The sequence below is a fragment of the Lampris incognitus genome, chromosome 7 (assembly GCF_029633865.1).
Source record: "Lampris incognitus isolate fLamInc1 chromosome 7, fLamInc1.hap2, whole genome shotgun sequence".
NCBI lineage: Eukaryota > Metazoa > Chordata > Actinopteri > Lampriformes > Lampridae > Lampris > Lampris incognitus.
The window spans coordinates 68,337,646-68,353,591 of NC_079217.1; the positions used below are offsets into that span (position 1 = coordinate 68,337,646).

Genomic DNA, 15,946 nt, shown 5'->3' on the forward strand with positions numbered 1-15,946 from the left:
TGTAACATGTGTATAACCTGGTGTTAACATGTGTGTAACCTGGTGTTAACATGTGTGTAACATGTGTGTAACCTGGTGTTAACATGTGTGTAACATGTGTATAACCTGGTGTTAACATGTGTGTAACGTGTATAACCTGGTGTTAACATGTGTGTAACGTGTGTAACCTGGTGTTAACATGTGTGTAACCTGGTGTTAACATGTGTATAACCTGGTGTTAACATGTGTGTAACATGTGTATAACCTGGTGTTAACATGTGTGTAACATGTGTGTAACCTGGTGTTAACATGTGTGTAACATGTGTGTAACCTGGTGTTAACATGTGTGTAACATGTGTAGAACCTGGTGTTAACATGTGTGTAACATGTGTGTAACCTGGTGTTAACATGTGTGTAACATGTGTGTAACCTGGTGTTAACATGTGTTAACATGTGTGTAACGTGTGTAACCTGGTGTTAACATGTGTGTAACATGTGTATAACCTGGTGTTAACATGTGTGTAACATGTGTGTAACCTGGTGTTAACATGTGTGTAACATGTGTGTAACCTGGTGTTAACATGTGTGTAACATGTGTAGAACATGGTGTTAACATGTGTGTAACATGTGTGTAACCTGGTGTTAACATGTGTGTAACATGTGTGTAACCTGGTGTTAACATGTGTGTAACATGTGTATAACCTGGTGTTAACATGTGTGTAACATGTGTATAACCTGGTGTTAACATGTGTGTAACATGTGTATAACCTGGTGTTAACATGTGTGTAACCTGGTGTTAACATGTGTGTTACATGTGTATAACCTGGTGTTAACGTGTGTAACATGTGTATAACCTGGTGTTAACATGTGTGTAACATGTGTGTAACCTGGTGTTAACATGTGTGTAACGTGTATAACCTGGTGTTAACATGTGTGTAACGTGTATAACCTGGTGTTAACATGTGTATAACCTGGTGTTAACGTGTGTAACATGTGTATAACCTGGTGTTAACATGTGTGTACCATGTGTATAACCTGGTGTTAACATGTGTGTAACATGTGTGTAACCTGGTGCTAACATGTGTGTAACATGTGTGTAACCTGGTGTTAACATGTGTTAACATGTGTATAACCTGGTGTTAACATGTGTGTAACATATGTGTAACCTGGTGTTAACCTGGTGTTAACATGTGTATAACCTGGTGTTAACATGTGTAACATGTGTATAACCTGGTGTTAACATGTGTGTAACATGTGTAGAACCTGGTGTTAACATGTGTGTAACATGTGTGTAACCTGGTGTTAACATGTGTGTAACATGTGTGTAACCTGGTGTTAACATGTGTTAACATGTGTGTAACATGTGTGTAACCTGGTGTTAACATGTGTGTAACATGTGTATAACCTGGTGTTAACATGTGTGTAACATGTGTATAACCTGGTGTTAACATGTGTGTAACATGTGTATAACCTGGCGTTAACATGTGTGTAACATGTGTATAACCTGGTGTTAACATGTGTGTAACATATGTGTAACCTGGTGTTAACATGTGTGTAACATGTGTGTAACCTGGTGTTAACATGTGTTAACATGTGTATAACCTGGTGTTAACATGTGTGTAACATGTGTATAACCTGGTGTTAACATGTGTGTAACATGTGTATAACCTGGTGTTAACATGTGTAACATGTGTATAACCTGGTGTTAACATGTGTGTAACATGTGTGTAACCTGGTGTTAACATGTGTGTAACATGTGTATAACCTGGTGTTAACATGTGTGTAACATGTGTATAACCTGGTGTTAACATGTGTGTAACATGTGTGTAACCTGGTGTTAACATGTGTGTAACATGTGTATAACCTGGTGTTAACATGTGTGTAACATGTGTGTAACCTGGTGTTAACCTGGTGTTAACATGTGTATAACCTGGCGTTAACATGTGTGTAAGCTGGTGTTAACCTGGTGTTGCAGAAGGAGGTGTAAGGAGGAGATTGAAGGGGGGCGTCCGGGTGGTGTAGCGGTCTATTCCGTTGCCTACCAACACGGGAAGGGTTCACTGGTTCGAATCCCCGTGTTGCCTCCAGCTTGGTCGGGCGTCCCTACAGGCACAATTGGCTGTGTGTGTGGGTGGGAAGCCGGATGTGGGTGTGTGTCCTGGTCACTGCACTAGCGCCTCCTCTGGGCGGTCAGGGCGCCTGTTCGAGGGGGGGGAGGGGGACTGGGGGGAATAGCGTGATCCTCCCACGCGCTACCTCCCCCTGGTGAAACTCCTCACTGTCAGGTGAAAAGAAGCGGCTGGTGACTCCACATGTATGGGAGGAGGCGTGTGGTAGTCTGCAGCGCTCCGTGGATCGGCAGAGGGGGTGGAGCAGCAGCGCCCGGGACGGCCCAGAAGAGGGGGGGGGTGGTGGTGGTGGTGGTGGTGGCCGGATACAACTGGGGAGAAAATAAATCTAAACACAAAGCAAAAGGAAAGAACCAGAGGTGGGGTGTGAGTGGTAACATTCAATAGACTTGTATTTTACATGTTGCAGGTGTGCTGTGTGTGAAACCACAGCTAACGTGATGGCAGTCCACAGCCAGACCAGTCAGGTCCCAGTTTGTCCCAGAGGGTGGCGCTCTCTCTGGGCTGGTTACTCCTTTGTCATGGTGGGTTCTACTCAATGCAGGAACAGAATAGTCCAAACTCACAGTCGTCCTGTTCAGGGCTGTGCTGTCCACTGTCCAGGCCCTGCTCACTGGTTGCTGAAACACCTCCACATCACAACTGAAGGTTCAGGGAAGAGACCCAGCAGTCCATGTTCCTAGTTTACAGTCCAACACCCGTTTCAGTGACATCACGTGGTTTTATAAGTCGGGGGACACATCGGAATACATGACAATACAAACAACGCAACTTTTTTTTCCTTTCCATTTCATTTCCCTCAAATGCCACAAGGTCGAGGAAAGCTAACAAGGAGATCTGCAGAGTATGACTGAGTATTCTTGTGGAGAGTATGTTTGGGTATTCTTGGGGAGAGTATGTTTGGGTATTCTTGGGGAGAGTATATTTTGGTATTTTGGGGAGAGTATGTTTGGGTTTTCTTGGGGAGAGTATGTTTGGGTATTCTTGGGGAGAGTATATTTCGGTATTTTGGGGAGAGTATGTTTGGGTTTTCTTGGGGGGAGAGTATGTTTGGGTATTGTTGAGGAGAGTATGTTTGGGTATTGTTGGGGGAGAGTATGTTTGGGTTTTCTTGGGGGGAGAGTATGTTTGGGTATTGTTGAGGAGAGTATGTTTGGGTATTGTTGGGGGAGAGTATGTTTGGGTATTGTTGAGGAGAGTATATTTGGGTATTCTTGGGGGAGAGTATGTTTGGGTATTGTTGGGGAGAGTATATTTTGGTATTTTGGGGAGAGTATATTTGGGTATTCTTGGGGGAGAGTATGTTTGGGTATTGTTGGGGAGAGTATGTTTGGGTATTCTTGGGGGAGAGTATGTTTGGGTATTGTTGGGGAGAGTATATTTTGGTATTTTGGGGAGAGCATGTTTGGGTTTTCTTGAGGGAGAGTATGTTTGTGTTTTCTTGGGGGGAGAGTATATTTGGGTATTCTTGGGGGAGAGTATGTTTGGGTATTGTTGGGGAGAGTATATTTTGGTATTTTGGGGAGAGTATGTTTGGGTATTCTTGGGGGAGAGTATGTTTGGGTATTGTCGAGGAGAGTATGTTTGGGTATTCTTGGGGGAGAGTATGTTTGGGTATTCTTGGGGGAGAGTATGTTTGGGTATTGTTGGGGAGAGTATATTTTGGTATTTTGGGGAGAGCATGTTTGGGTTTTCTTGGGGGAGAGTATGTTTGGGTATTGTTGAGGAGAGTATATTTGGGTATTCTTGGGGGAGAGTATGTTTGGGTATTGTTGGGGAGAGTATATTTTGGTATTTTGGGGAGAGTATATTTGGGTATTCTTGGGGGAGAGTATGTTTGGGTATTGTTGGGGAGAGTATGTTTGGGTATTCTTGGGGGAGAGTATGTTTGGGTATTGTTGGGGAGAGTATATTTTGGTAATTTGGGGAGAGCATGTTTGGGTTTTCTTGAGGGAGAGTATGTTTGTGTTTTCTTGGGGGGAGAGTATATTTGGGTATTCTTGGGGGAGAGTATGTTTGGGTATTGTTGGGGAGAGTATATTTTGGTATTTTGGGGAGAGTATGTTTGGGTATTCTTGGGGGAGAGTATGTTTGGGTATTGTCGAGGAGAGTATGTTTGGGTATTCTTGGGGGAGAGTATGTTTGGGTATTCTTGGGGGAGAGTATGTTTGGGTATTGTTGGGGAGAGTATATTTTGGTATTTTGGAGAGAGCATGTTTGGGTTTTCTTGAGGGAGAGTATGTTTGTGTTTTCTTGGGTGGAGAGTATATTTGGGTATTCTTGGGGGAGAGTATGTTTGGGTATTGTTGGGGAGAGTATATTTTGGTATTCTTGGGGGAGAGTATGTTTGGGTATTCTTGGGGGAGAGTATGTTTGGGTATTTTCGAGGAGAGTATGCGCTAACCAGTCGACTAAACTAAATGGCCCGAGCTGTTAGCCAAGGGCTAGTAAATCTAGTCATCTGTGATCGTTAACACTACTTCTGCTTGCAGAATTTTCATTGAGCAGCAGAATTGTGCATCTTAACGGTACCTCCTACAAGTGGGTGGTGTCTGTACAGTCTAGAGTCGATCTGGGGAAGTAGCGTGAACCTCCACATGCGTTACCAAACCTGCAGCTGGCATTTCGGACACTCCACATGTGCCAGAGGACTCATACAGGAATGAAACCGGCCAAAGGGGGAGATAAATACAAAGATATTCAGATCTAGTGTGAAGGCATGTTCGGATGGGATGATGATGTTGCTTCATCGGTGGGCAGCGTAGCACCACTGGTAGTTAGCTGCATGCTAGCTGCTAGCTGACCTTTACATCTCAGCTCTTTGTGCCGTTGACAGCAAACTGGAGTTGGCTCAGAGGGCAGTGGGCAGCCGCTAGCCTCTCCAGGATCCTGTCTGCAGGACTTCAGACAGATTCCCTTCATCGAATGTCACGGCAGAGGGACCTGCAACTACTACACCGACTCCTACAGCTACTGGCTGGCGGCTCTGGACCCCAGCGACCTGTTCAGGTACACCAAGACACACGTTAATAACACTAATACATACTCCTCACACTAACATCCATCGACCTGTTCAGGTACACCACGACACACATTAATAACTCATTAATAACACTAATACATACTGCTCATACTAACATACACATGCTAATAAGCAAACATTTACATTCTGGCGTAAATTAATACACACATACGCAGATGACAACACAATCACTCGCATACATGAACTCCTACAATAATAACACACACATGTTTACACATTCTCATTCAAACACTTATTTTCTCACGTAGACGAATGCACAAACATACACTCATGCATGGATACAGAAACACACACACACACACACACACACACACACACACACACACACACACACACACACACACACTCAGACATACATACGCTGTCATGGCACACGTTCTGTGGCCTTCAAATTCATGTTCTTTAGCACCCCTTGTGGTAGTTTGTTGTACAACATGGTGATAAATGTAAAGTGTTTTCAGTGGTTAGTTCAGATCATGTGACTCGTAGGTTAGAGGTCAACCCCTTTGAAAGAACTCCTCCATGTGTCAGACAGGAAGTTTCCTTGACGTTTGAGCCTTCTTTGCTTGTAACGTTGTTACCTTTTCCGTGTTTTGTGCAAGTGTGCATATTAATAATTTGGAATTCAGACGTTTGGGTTAACAATACTATTTGTGAAAATGTCCTTTGCCAAGGTTAAAAATGCTAAGATAAGCTAAGTGTAGCTTCTTGTTGTAGCATGTGAGTGTAGGCTATTTGAAGCAGTGAGAATTCATTTGTGCTGTGGTTTGAGAACACTTTGTTGCCAAAGCATTGTGACGTTGTGTTTATTTCAGTGTTACAAACAAGGAAAAAGTCAAAAGAAGAGAAGTGAGGACTCAGCTTAACTGGACTGCTGTGTTCGACTCCACTCTATATCCCGTTTGTTAGATAGCTGTCAGTTTCTGCGTAGATGAAACACATATCAGGGAAAGAATATACACCAACGGTAAAACAAGCACACATCACCTCTCCATGTCTCTCCCTGTAGCACTCCAGCTGTCTTCCTCATGGTCATGTACTGTCTGTCTGTCTGTCTGTCTGTCTGTCTGTCTGTCTGTCTGTCTGTCTGTCTGTCTCTCCCTCTCTGTCGCTTCACTCTCTCTTCTTTCTCTGTCTCTCTCTCTCTCTCTCTCTCTCTCTCTCTCTCTCTATCTCTCTCTCTCTCTCTCTATCTCTCTGTCAAATCCAAATAGACTCAAATTCACATGGCTTTATTGGCATGATGTAACAATGTACATGTTGCCAAAGCAAGTGTCCAAACATTGACAAACGAAAGGGAAAAAAAGCGAAACATCAATTGGAAAACAACACTAAAAACAAACACACTACAACAAAGAGACATAGCACAGCAAAGAAAAGAAACAGTACAGCAAAAAAACCTAGTACAGCAAAGAAACATAGTACAGCAAAGAAACAGTACAGCAAATAAAAGAAACAGTACAGCAATTAAAAGAAACAGTACAGCAAAGAAACAGCACAGCGAAGAAACAGCACAGCAAATAAAAGGAACAGTACAGCAAATAAAAGAAACAGTACAGCAAAGAAACAGCACAGCGAAGAAACAGCACAGCAAAGAAACACAGTACAGCAAAGAAGCAGTACAGCAAATAAAAGAAACAGTACAGCAAAGAAACAGCACAGCGAAGAAACAGCACAGCAAAGAAACACAGTACAGCAAAGAAGCAGTACAGCAAATAAAAGAAACAGTACAGCAAAGAAACAGCACAGCGAAGAAACAGCACAGCAAAGAAATATAGTACAGCAAAGAAACAGCACAGCAAAGAAAAGAAACAGTGCAGCAAAGAAACATAGTATATCAAAGAAACATATCACAGCAAAGAAACATAGTACAGCAAAGAAACAGCGCAACAAAGAAATATAGTGCAGCAAAGAAACATATCACAGCAAAGAAACATAGTACAGCAAAGAAACAGCACAGCAAAGAAAAGAAACAGTGCAGCAAAGAAACATAGTATATCAAAGAAACATATCACAGCAAAGAAACATAGTACAGCAAAGAAACAGCACAACAAAGAAATATAGTGCAGCAAAGAAACATATCACAGCAAAGAAACATAGTACAGCAAAGAAACAGCACAACAAAGAAACAACACAACAAAGAAACAGTGCAGCAAAGAAACATATCACAGCAAAGAAACATAGTACAACAAAGAAACAGCACAACAAAGAAACAGCACAACAAAGAAACAGTGCAGCAAAGAAACATATCACAGCAAAGAAACATAACACAGCAAAGAAACAGCACAACAAAGAAACAGCACAGCAAGGAAAAGAATGTAGTACAGCAAAGAAACATAACACAGCAAAGAAAAGAATGTAGTACAGCAAAGAAACACAACACAGCAAAGAAACATAGCACAGCAATTAAAAGAACCATTGCACAGCAAAGAAACATAACACAGCAAATAAAAGAACCATTGCACAGCAAAGAAACATAACACAGCAAATAAAAGAACCATTGCACAGCAAAGAAACATAGTACAAGGCAAAAAAACTTATTGTCATCTAATATGGGAGCAATAGCTTGTGTCAGGTGACTGTCACTCACTGTCCCTCACTTTACGGCAGGCAGCAACTTAGACCGCTGCTAAGTTACACTCACTGTGTCTCAGTTTATGGCAGCAGCAACGTAGACTGCTGTTAACTTACACTCTCTGTGCCTCACTTTATTGCAGGCAGCAACATAGACTGCTGCTAACATACTTCATTTGTCTCCCCTTTTCAATAGCAAGGCTGTGTTCCCTCAGTCTGCACACAGTCAAGGTTATTTTTAGTTGCTGATTAGTCACCATGCTCACATCATCTGCTGTGGTGGACTGTCCATGTAGAGCCAGACAGCACTGCACGTTGCTCTGTGTTTGTGTTTGTGTTACAATGTGTGATGTAGTTTTGTTTTAACTGTCTGGTAATGCGATTGGGTCTGATTGGTGATGTGTTCTGTTGTGTTGCTGAGGTGTGTTAATGAGTATGACTGCTGATCACCTTGTGACACAATATCAGTAAACTGAGACAGGCTATCATCCTCTAACATTTCCTCATCTTCATTTCCAGTGTTTTCACAGTGTGATTCACCTGCAGAGACCTGACTCTCAGCCTCGGCTGGGTGACTGTCTCTCGCTGGTTCTGTCTGTCCCCCGTCTTTGCATACATCCACATCCTGTGCTTCCGTACCACTCAGATTACCATCATTTACAGTATTGCTGTCCTGCTCAGTTGTTACATTTCCCTCCATACCGGGTTGAGGATCACCGGTTGCGGTATCTCCCACCGCCTGCTGCGCTGTTTGCGGGTTACCGCCCTCAGTGGCGCCTCCTGTCTGTGGCTCGCCTGAACTGCTGCCCACTGTGGGCTTCCTGTGCGGGCAGGATGAACGTTTGTGGCCGACATCGCCGTACTCAAAGCACTTCATGCTGCCAGAACTTGTGTAGAAACCGTGTTCGTATCTGACCTTAAATGACACTTGTAGATGTTCTGAGGGATCATTTAAATACATGAAGACCTGTATCCGCAGGGAGTTAACATGCTGTAGTCTAGCGTCCTCACAACCCAGACGGACTGTTCTGAACCCGCCAGCAAACTTTCCGATACGACTCAGTTCTCTTTCAATGAGCTCGTTCTGGATAAACGGAGGTACGCCTGGCACGGTAACACGTGTCGACGGCACAAACAAGGGCGAGACGGCAGCAAACAGATCGTCCAGCACCAGGCCTCTCTCGACCAACAGGTGGACTAAACGCTCCTCTCAGAGAAAAGCCACCATGGCTTTATTCATCCGAGAGCCGTAGGTGATGTTCTCATAGCCGACCTGGTCTCCTGCAGCCAGGAGAACCTGTTCTACAGTGTACCACGAGTCCACCATCACTCTAACCCCGTGTCTGATAGACAGGGGAGGCGAGCCCTCACCGGGGAGGGGTGCCATACTGCACACCACCAAACTCCCACCAGCTACTCCAGTCACTTTCCAACAACCAACGACGAAGTAAAATTAAACTTCTCTCACCTCACCATGTAGAGAAGAAAAGAAAAGAAAAGAAAAGAAAAGAAAAGAAAAGTGAAAGCAGTAGAGAACAAGTGAATTGAGCTAAAAAACACACTCAAGCTCATTCAACGCCCTCACTCACGCTGATGCACCCAACCTTCCCACATGCAGTGCAGAGAGAGAGACAGAGGGAGAAAGAGACAGAGAGAGATAGAGACAGAGAGACAGAGACAGACAGAGAGACAGAGAGATGATATTATTAAATCAGTATATTCTGGCAATATGTGCAGTGTACAAATTGGCATAAAAAGAACAGAATTCTTTACCCAATGGTGAGGTGTCCGTCAGGGCTGTACCCTCAGCCCTGTACTCTTCAATATCTTAATTCATGAACTGGCTGCTATACTAAAAAGTCCTCTGTCCCCGGGGTCAGTCTCCACAACCAGGAGGTGAAATGCCTACTCTTTGCAAATGACCTGGTTCTGCTGTCCCCCACAGCAGATGGCCTACAGCAGAGCCTGGATCTGCTAGAACATCACTGTCAGACCTGGGTCCTGACAGTAAACTCCAAAAAGACCAAAAAAATTATGTTCCAGAAAAGATCCAGATCTCAGGAGTTTCTACCTAAATTCTCAACTGGTACAAAACATGTAGAGTACTGCACACACTACACCTCTCTAGGATTAAAACTAAATCCAGCTGGACATCTTAATGAAACAGTTCATGAGATGAGAGGGAAAGCATGCCGGGCTTTCTACGCCATAAAAAAATATACAAGCAGAAATACCAGTTAGAATTTGGTTAAAATTAATTGAGTGTGTTATTGAACCAACTGCACTCTATGGCAGTGAGGCGTGGGGTCCACTTGCAAAACAAGACTTTACTCAATGGGATAAACACCCCATTGAGACCTTGCATGCAGATTTCTGTAAGATCCTCCTACAGGTCCAGAGGAAAGCTACAAACAATGCATGAAGGGCAGAATTAGGCCAATACCCACTAATACTAAACATACAAACAAGAGCAATGAAGTTTTGGACACATGTAAAACTAAGTGACCCCCTCTCGTACCACCACCAAGCCCTGCAATGCCAAGAGCTGACTAGTAATAGGAACCCCCTTATCCAACTGGTCCTGAGGCTGAGAGCACAAACCTGCTCTATTAAAGAATGTTTGAACTCTGGAACTCTACCTTTGAGTTGTAGAAGGGCTGTCCTGACACTGCTACCCAAAAAAGGGAGATCTTGGCCTACTGAAGAACTGAAGACCAGTTTCATTGTTATGTACTGATTATAAGATAATTGCAAAATGTCTTTCAAATAGACTCAAACAGTGTATGGCTATGGTTGTACATTACAGCCAGATGTACTGTGTTCCTGACCGTACAATTAAGGATCATCTTTTTTTGATACGGGACATTATTGCCATATCTGAGCTCCAGGAGCTGGATGTTGGCCTGCTTTCCTTAGATCAAGAGAAGGCTTTTGACAGGATTGATCATTGCTATCTGTTCAAAACACTTGGAGGTTTTGGTTTTGGGGATAAATTTATTAACTGGATCAAGTTGTTGTATTCTGGAGCCAGTGTTCTGTTGAAGGTAGGAGGTGGACTCAGCCGATCTGTCTCTGTTAAGAGAGGTATAAGACAGGGTTGTCCCTTATCTGGAATGCTGTACTCCCTGGCCATTGAACCGCTTTTATTTCAGCTCAGGCAGGGGCTCCCAGGACTAACTTTTTCAGGGAACATCACCACTGCAGTTAGCTTATCAGCATACGCTGACGATGTCATGGTTTTCATAACAACTCAAAACAATCTACAAACTCTCAAGCAGAAATTGGCCTTATACGAACAAGCTTCCTCTGCAAAAGTCAGTCGGTCAAAATCTGAGGGTCTCTTGCTGGGGGAGTGGAACAATAAAGATAAGCCGACATTACCAGCGGGGCTGCAGTGGAATGCAGAAGGGATAAATGCCTAGGTGTCTTTCTGGACAGTGACCGCTTTCTGAGCAAAAACTGGGAGGGTTTAATTGAAAAGGTCAGTTCCTGATTGTCTAGATGGACTTGGATCCAGCGTCAGATGTCCTATAGGGGGAGAGTCTTGATTGTTAACAACTTGATTGCCTCGATGTTCTGGCACCGGTTTAAAGTTGTAGAACCTCCGGACACACTCATACAGGAAGTACGTTGGTGGACTTCTTCTGGGGAGGCTTTCACTGGACCAAGTCTGCTGTACTGTTCCTACCAGTGCTAGAAGGAGGCCAGGGCCTGATTGACCTCTGCAGTCGTATCATAGCTTTTTGCCTTCAAACTGTGCAGTGCCTTTTATACCATGACCAGCGACTTTGGAGTGAAACAGCATCTGTTTTGCTTTGGAGGGTTATGAACCTGAACTATGACAAGCACCTGTTCCTTCTGGACCTGGCTGGCATGGATTTCAAGACAACACCCTTCAATCAATCTGTTCTCCGCGCTTGGGGAACGGTCTTACGCCCCAACAGGGATTACTCCCAGCTCTATGGCAGTGTAGGGGAGGAACCATTGTTCCATAACCCACTGATATGCTGCAGGATGCTCAGCTCCATAAGTGTACAGAGATCCCTCATAAGAGCTGGACTTACGAAGTTAGTGTGTCTCAGATCAGGAGGACAGTGGAAGATGGCTGGCACTTTGAGCCAAGAGACTGGCTTTAAATCCCTTTGTTTGTTGGAGAGGTTGTTCGAGGAAGTGATCAGTGCACTTCCTGTCTTCTTCAGAGAGGCACTAGGAGCAGAGTGTGGAGAGGATCAGCCAGCTATGCGGCCTGTTTTTCCATCTTTGTCAGTCCGTGCAGCAGTGGAGGAGCAGGAGGAAGTGAAGGGGGCCATTCTGTCCTTCAAAACGCCAGTACTACATGACTTTTAAAGAACATCTTAGAAGGCCTTGTACGCAGTCACTGTAAAGGTTCTCAACAAAACATCACTCACCGGCGTGCAGGAGTCGAGGTGGTTGAGTGTGTTGGCACCAGGCTCATCCCCCAGGGGCAGCTGGAGGTCCCTGTACAAACCCCCCATTGAGAAACACACTGCGGATCTACAGTGGAGGGTGGTACACGGGGCTGTGGCTACGAACAGACATGTGGCACACATTGATCCTAGGGTAGGGAGTCAATGCTCTTTCTGCAATGATGAGGAAACCCTACAGCACTTATGGCTCAGATGTCCCAGGTTGGGCCCTCTTTTCTCTGTACTGCAGCGGTGGCTCAGAGGTTTAGGAGAGGTTCTCAAAGACAGCCTGTTTGTCTTTGGTCCGAGGTACACGGCAGCACAGTGCAGACGTGTCACCTTGGTTAATTTTTTGATAGGACAGGCGAAAATGAGCATTTGGCTTAGCAGAAGGAACAAGATGAAAGGCACAGGGTCCACAGACGCCATGCTCATGTTCAGGGGTCTAGTGGCTGCTCGGCTGAAAATAGAGTTCATGTTTTTCCAACTTAGTTCAAACCTGGAAGGATTTATTTCTATGTGGGGACATGGGGATGTGCTGTGCACAGTGGAAGAGCAAGTGCTTCTTCTTAATTTCTGAAAAAGGAAAAATAGGGGAAGGTCTGTATCCTTTTGTTTTTACTGTGTATGGCAATTGTTGTGTTTTTCCACTATGTATATGAGTATTTGTGTTAATGTTATCTTGATGTGAATGAAGACTTGGAACATTATATGCTTGGTTAAAGGTCAAAGGTCTCTCTGTCCCTCTGTCTCTGTCTGTCTCTGTCTCTCTCTCTCTGCAGTAAGCCCAGACCTCAGACAGTGAAGGGAGATTTTCCAGGCAGCATCATCAGCCGCTGTCGGGTTTGTATGAAACAGCGGTAGAGACACAACAGCAACACTTCTACACACAGACACACATTACTACTGCTACAAACATGTACACACATCTACATACTATGAATATTATTACAGCTACTACACACACACACACACACACGCACACACACTGATACACATTACTACACTGCAGCTCTTCCTCAGTCTATGTAAGAGTACATGGCCATTGTAACTTTAATTAATGCTCATGGTACTTTCACAGTCAGAATACTTTATTCATCCCTGAGGGCGCATTGGGTCATTTGCATATGAAACCGGTGTTCGATCGTTGGTTTGGGTCGTTGTGCCACTGTATTGTTTATAAGGGTGGGGACACCTGCAGCCACTGTATAGTTTATAAGGGTGGGGAAACCCGCAGTCAGGTGAGACTGAAGAGGTCACTTAGATGATGATGGAACGTGTCTGTCAATAAACGTTGTGTCCAGATGACCTGATTCACCTGCTGTGACTCTACACCTGGATTATTATTGTTATTATTGTTATTGTTGTTACTATTGTTGTTATTATTGTTGTTATTATTGTTATTATTAAGATACCATAACTACTATTTTACACACATACAAACTGATACACACAAACACACATTTTTATTATGACTACTAATACCAGTACTACTACTGCTACTACTACACACACTGATACACATTAATACACTTGTTCTAATCCACTCTTATGACTTTACACACACACACACACATGCACACGCAGCGGTGTGTAGGGGTGTGCATGGCAGGGCTGACAGATGGACCTTGTCTCCTGCTGGCTGTGTCAGTGAAGTGCAGCTCATGTGGACCTCGTGTGGTCCTGGTCTGTCAGACTCAGAAAGTGACTCATGTCTGCAGCTGCTGCACATCTGGAGAAGAGCAGCACCGTGTTGGCAAGTCAGAACTGTCTGTCAGCCCATCTGAGACCACGGCTGTGTGGTCCTCCACAGGACCTGGTCTGGTGGATGTTCTCATGCAGTTGTATTTGTTTGGTTTACATTTTGTCAATAGGATGTGAATTTTCTTACAATTAAAAGTGTCACCAGAAGAAGCTTGTGGGCGTGTCTTTGTAAACCAGCAGCAGGCCAGCTCAGCTCATCTGAGGTGTAGATGTGAGTGTGCAGCAGCACGGCTGCTGGGACATGACGGACATGAACAGACCAACACAAGACCGTTGTGTCGAGCTGGTAAGTACTGGCAGTGTATTTTCACTAACGTGACAGATTATTTACATCACATCCTGAAAACAGCCTGGTAAAACAGATGCTTCTGCAGCAGTTCAACAGCGCTAATATTAGCTTAGCTGAAGCATGATTTTAGCTACTACAAGGCAACACAGAACGCAGTCTGACCCTTCAGAAACCTGTAAGAAGGTGGTGTGTTTGAGCAGGTCAGTACTGACCGAACATCCTGCCTACCTGTTTGTCGATGGGTTCTGTGAAGTCCTACCTTGATGAAACCACATGGACAATACCACGTGGTCGAGCACAAGGGGCAGACGAAGACAGACGAGTGGTGGGGATGCAGAGAAACCATATTTGTCCAGATTTCCTACCAGTGAGAATCATTTACTAATGAGAAGCTTGAATGTCTTATATTTTCTGATCCTCTCTCACAACCATTTTTGCAGGACTCATAACCCCCCCCCCCCAAAAAAAAACCTACACAGATGTTGCAGCTAACCATGAGACTGTACGGTTGGGGTGGAGTTAGAAGGTTCATGAGGTGCTTCACATATTAGAAATGGGAGAAGCCACAAGACGGTTTCTCCTTCAGCATGGCGGTCTGCAGTAGGCACCCAGATGGCAGAGAAGACAGGGAGGTAACAGTACATATCAACAGCTGGATGTTGCAGTTATTCAGCCTGCGACCACAGAGCTTCTCCACCCTGAACATAATGAATATAATGTGAATATGATGACTGAGAACCACTCTTCCACATAAAGCAGCATACATATCCGTTCAGTATACCTTTCATTAGAGAGTGAGGGGGAAGTGTAAAGCAGCTGCTGAAACGTGACTGGCTGCAGGGGAGCACGTGTGTGTGTGTGTGTGTGTGTGTGTGTGTTTAGGCCTGCTGCAGTGATTCATACAGTTCATTATTTCATGCAAGTTAAACAAGGAAATCCAATGTTAGCAACTGGAAACACATCAAAACCTGCAGGCAACCATGTTGTTTTTGGTCACATCTCGATTTGTATACATTTTAAATAAATGAGTAAGTAATATTTTCTGAAAGTAGGTTTGTAAAATCCTAAAATCTACGACTCTTGACCTTTATCAAATCACAGACAAAAATGTAAGGCAAAGTTCAACTTGAAACATGGATGACGCACAGCAAAATCTGCTCTTTTCCAACATCTTTAGTACTGAGACCACATCAATGAATGAGGTGTTCATCTGGGCCTGGCTTCAGGCCTGATGAACAGGCTGTAGACACACTGTTCACCAGGGCCTGTTCACCTGGGCCTGGCTTCAGGCCTGATGAACAGGCCCAGATGAACAGGCCCAGATGAACAGGCTGTAGACACACTGTTCATCAGGCCTGAAGCCAGGGCCTGTTCATCAGGGCCTGTTCATCTGGGCCTGTTCATCTGGGCCTGGCTTCAGGCCTGGTGAACAGGCCCAGATGAACAGGCTGTAGACACACTGTTCACCAGGGCCTGTTCACCTGGGCCTCGCTTCAGGCCTGATGAACAGTGTGTCTACAGCCTGTTCATCTGGGCCTGTTCATCAGGCCTGAAGCCAGGCCCAGGTGAACAGGCTGTAGACACACTGTTCACCAGGGCCTGTTCACCTGGGCCTGGCTTCAGGCCTGATGAACAGGCCCAGATGAACAGGCCCAGATGAACAGGCTGTAGACACACAGACCGAAGAGCAGACGGACAGACAGACAAGCAGAGTCTGACCTACTCTTTCATGGAAGAACCA

The 15,946-nt window shown here is 44.5% G+C and overlaps 1 protein-coding gene across 1 annotated transcript in view; it reads left to right on the forward strand.

Annotated features, from left to right (window-relative positions):
• Positions 1 to 13,016, forward strand: part of LOC130115333 (collagen alpha-1(IV) chain-like) — a 204,537-nt gene extending 191,521 nt beyond the window's left edge. The window contains exons 50-52 of the mRNA XM_056282942.1: positions 2,518 to 2,632; positions 4,945 to 5,117; positions 12,935 to 13,016. Coding sequence (XP_056138917.1) covers positions 2,518 to 2,632; positions 4,945 to 5,117; positions 12,935 to 13,016 — 370 coding nt within the window. The remainder of the gene's footprint in view (positions 1 to 2,517; positions 2,633 to 4,944; positions 5,118 to 12,934) is intronic.
• The last annotated feature ends 2,930 nt before the right edge of the window (positions 13,017 to 15,946 follow it).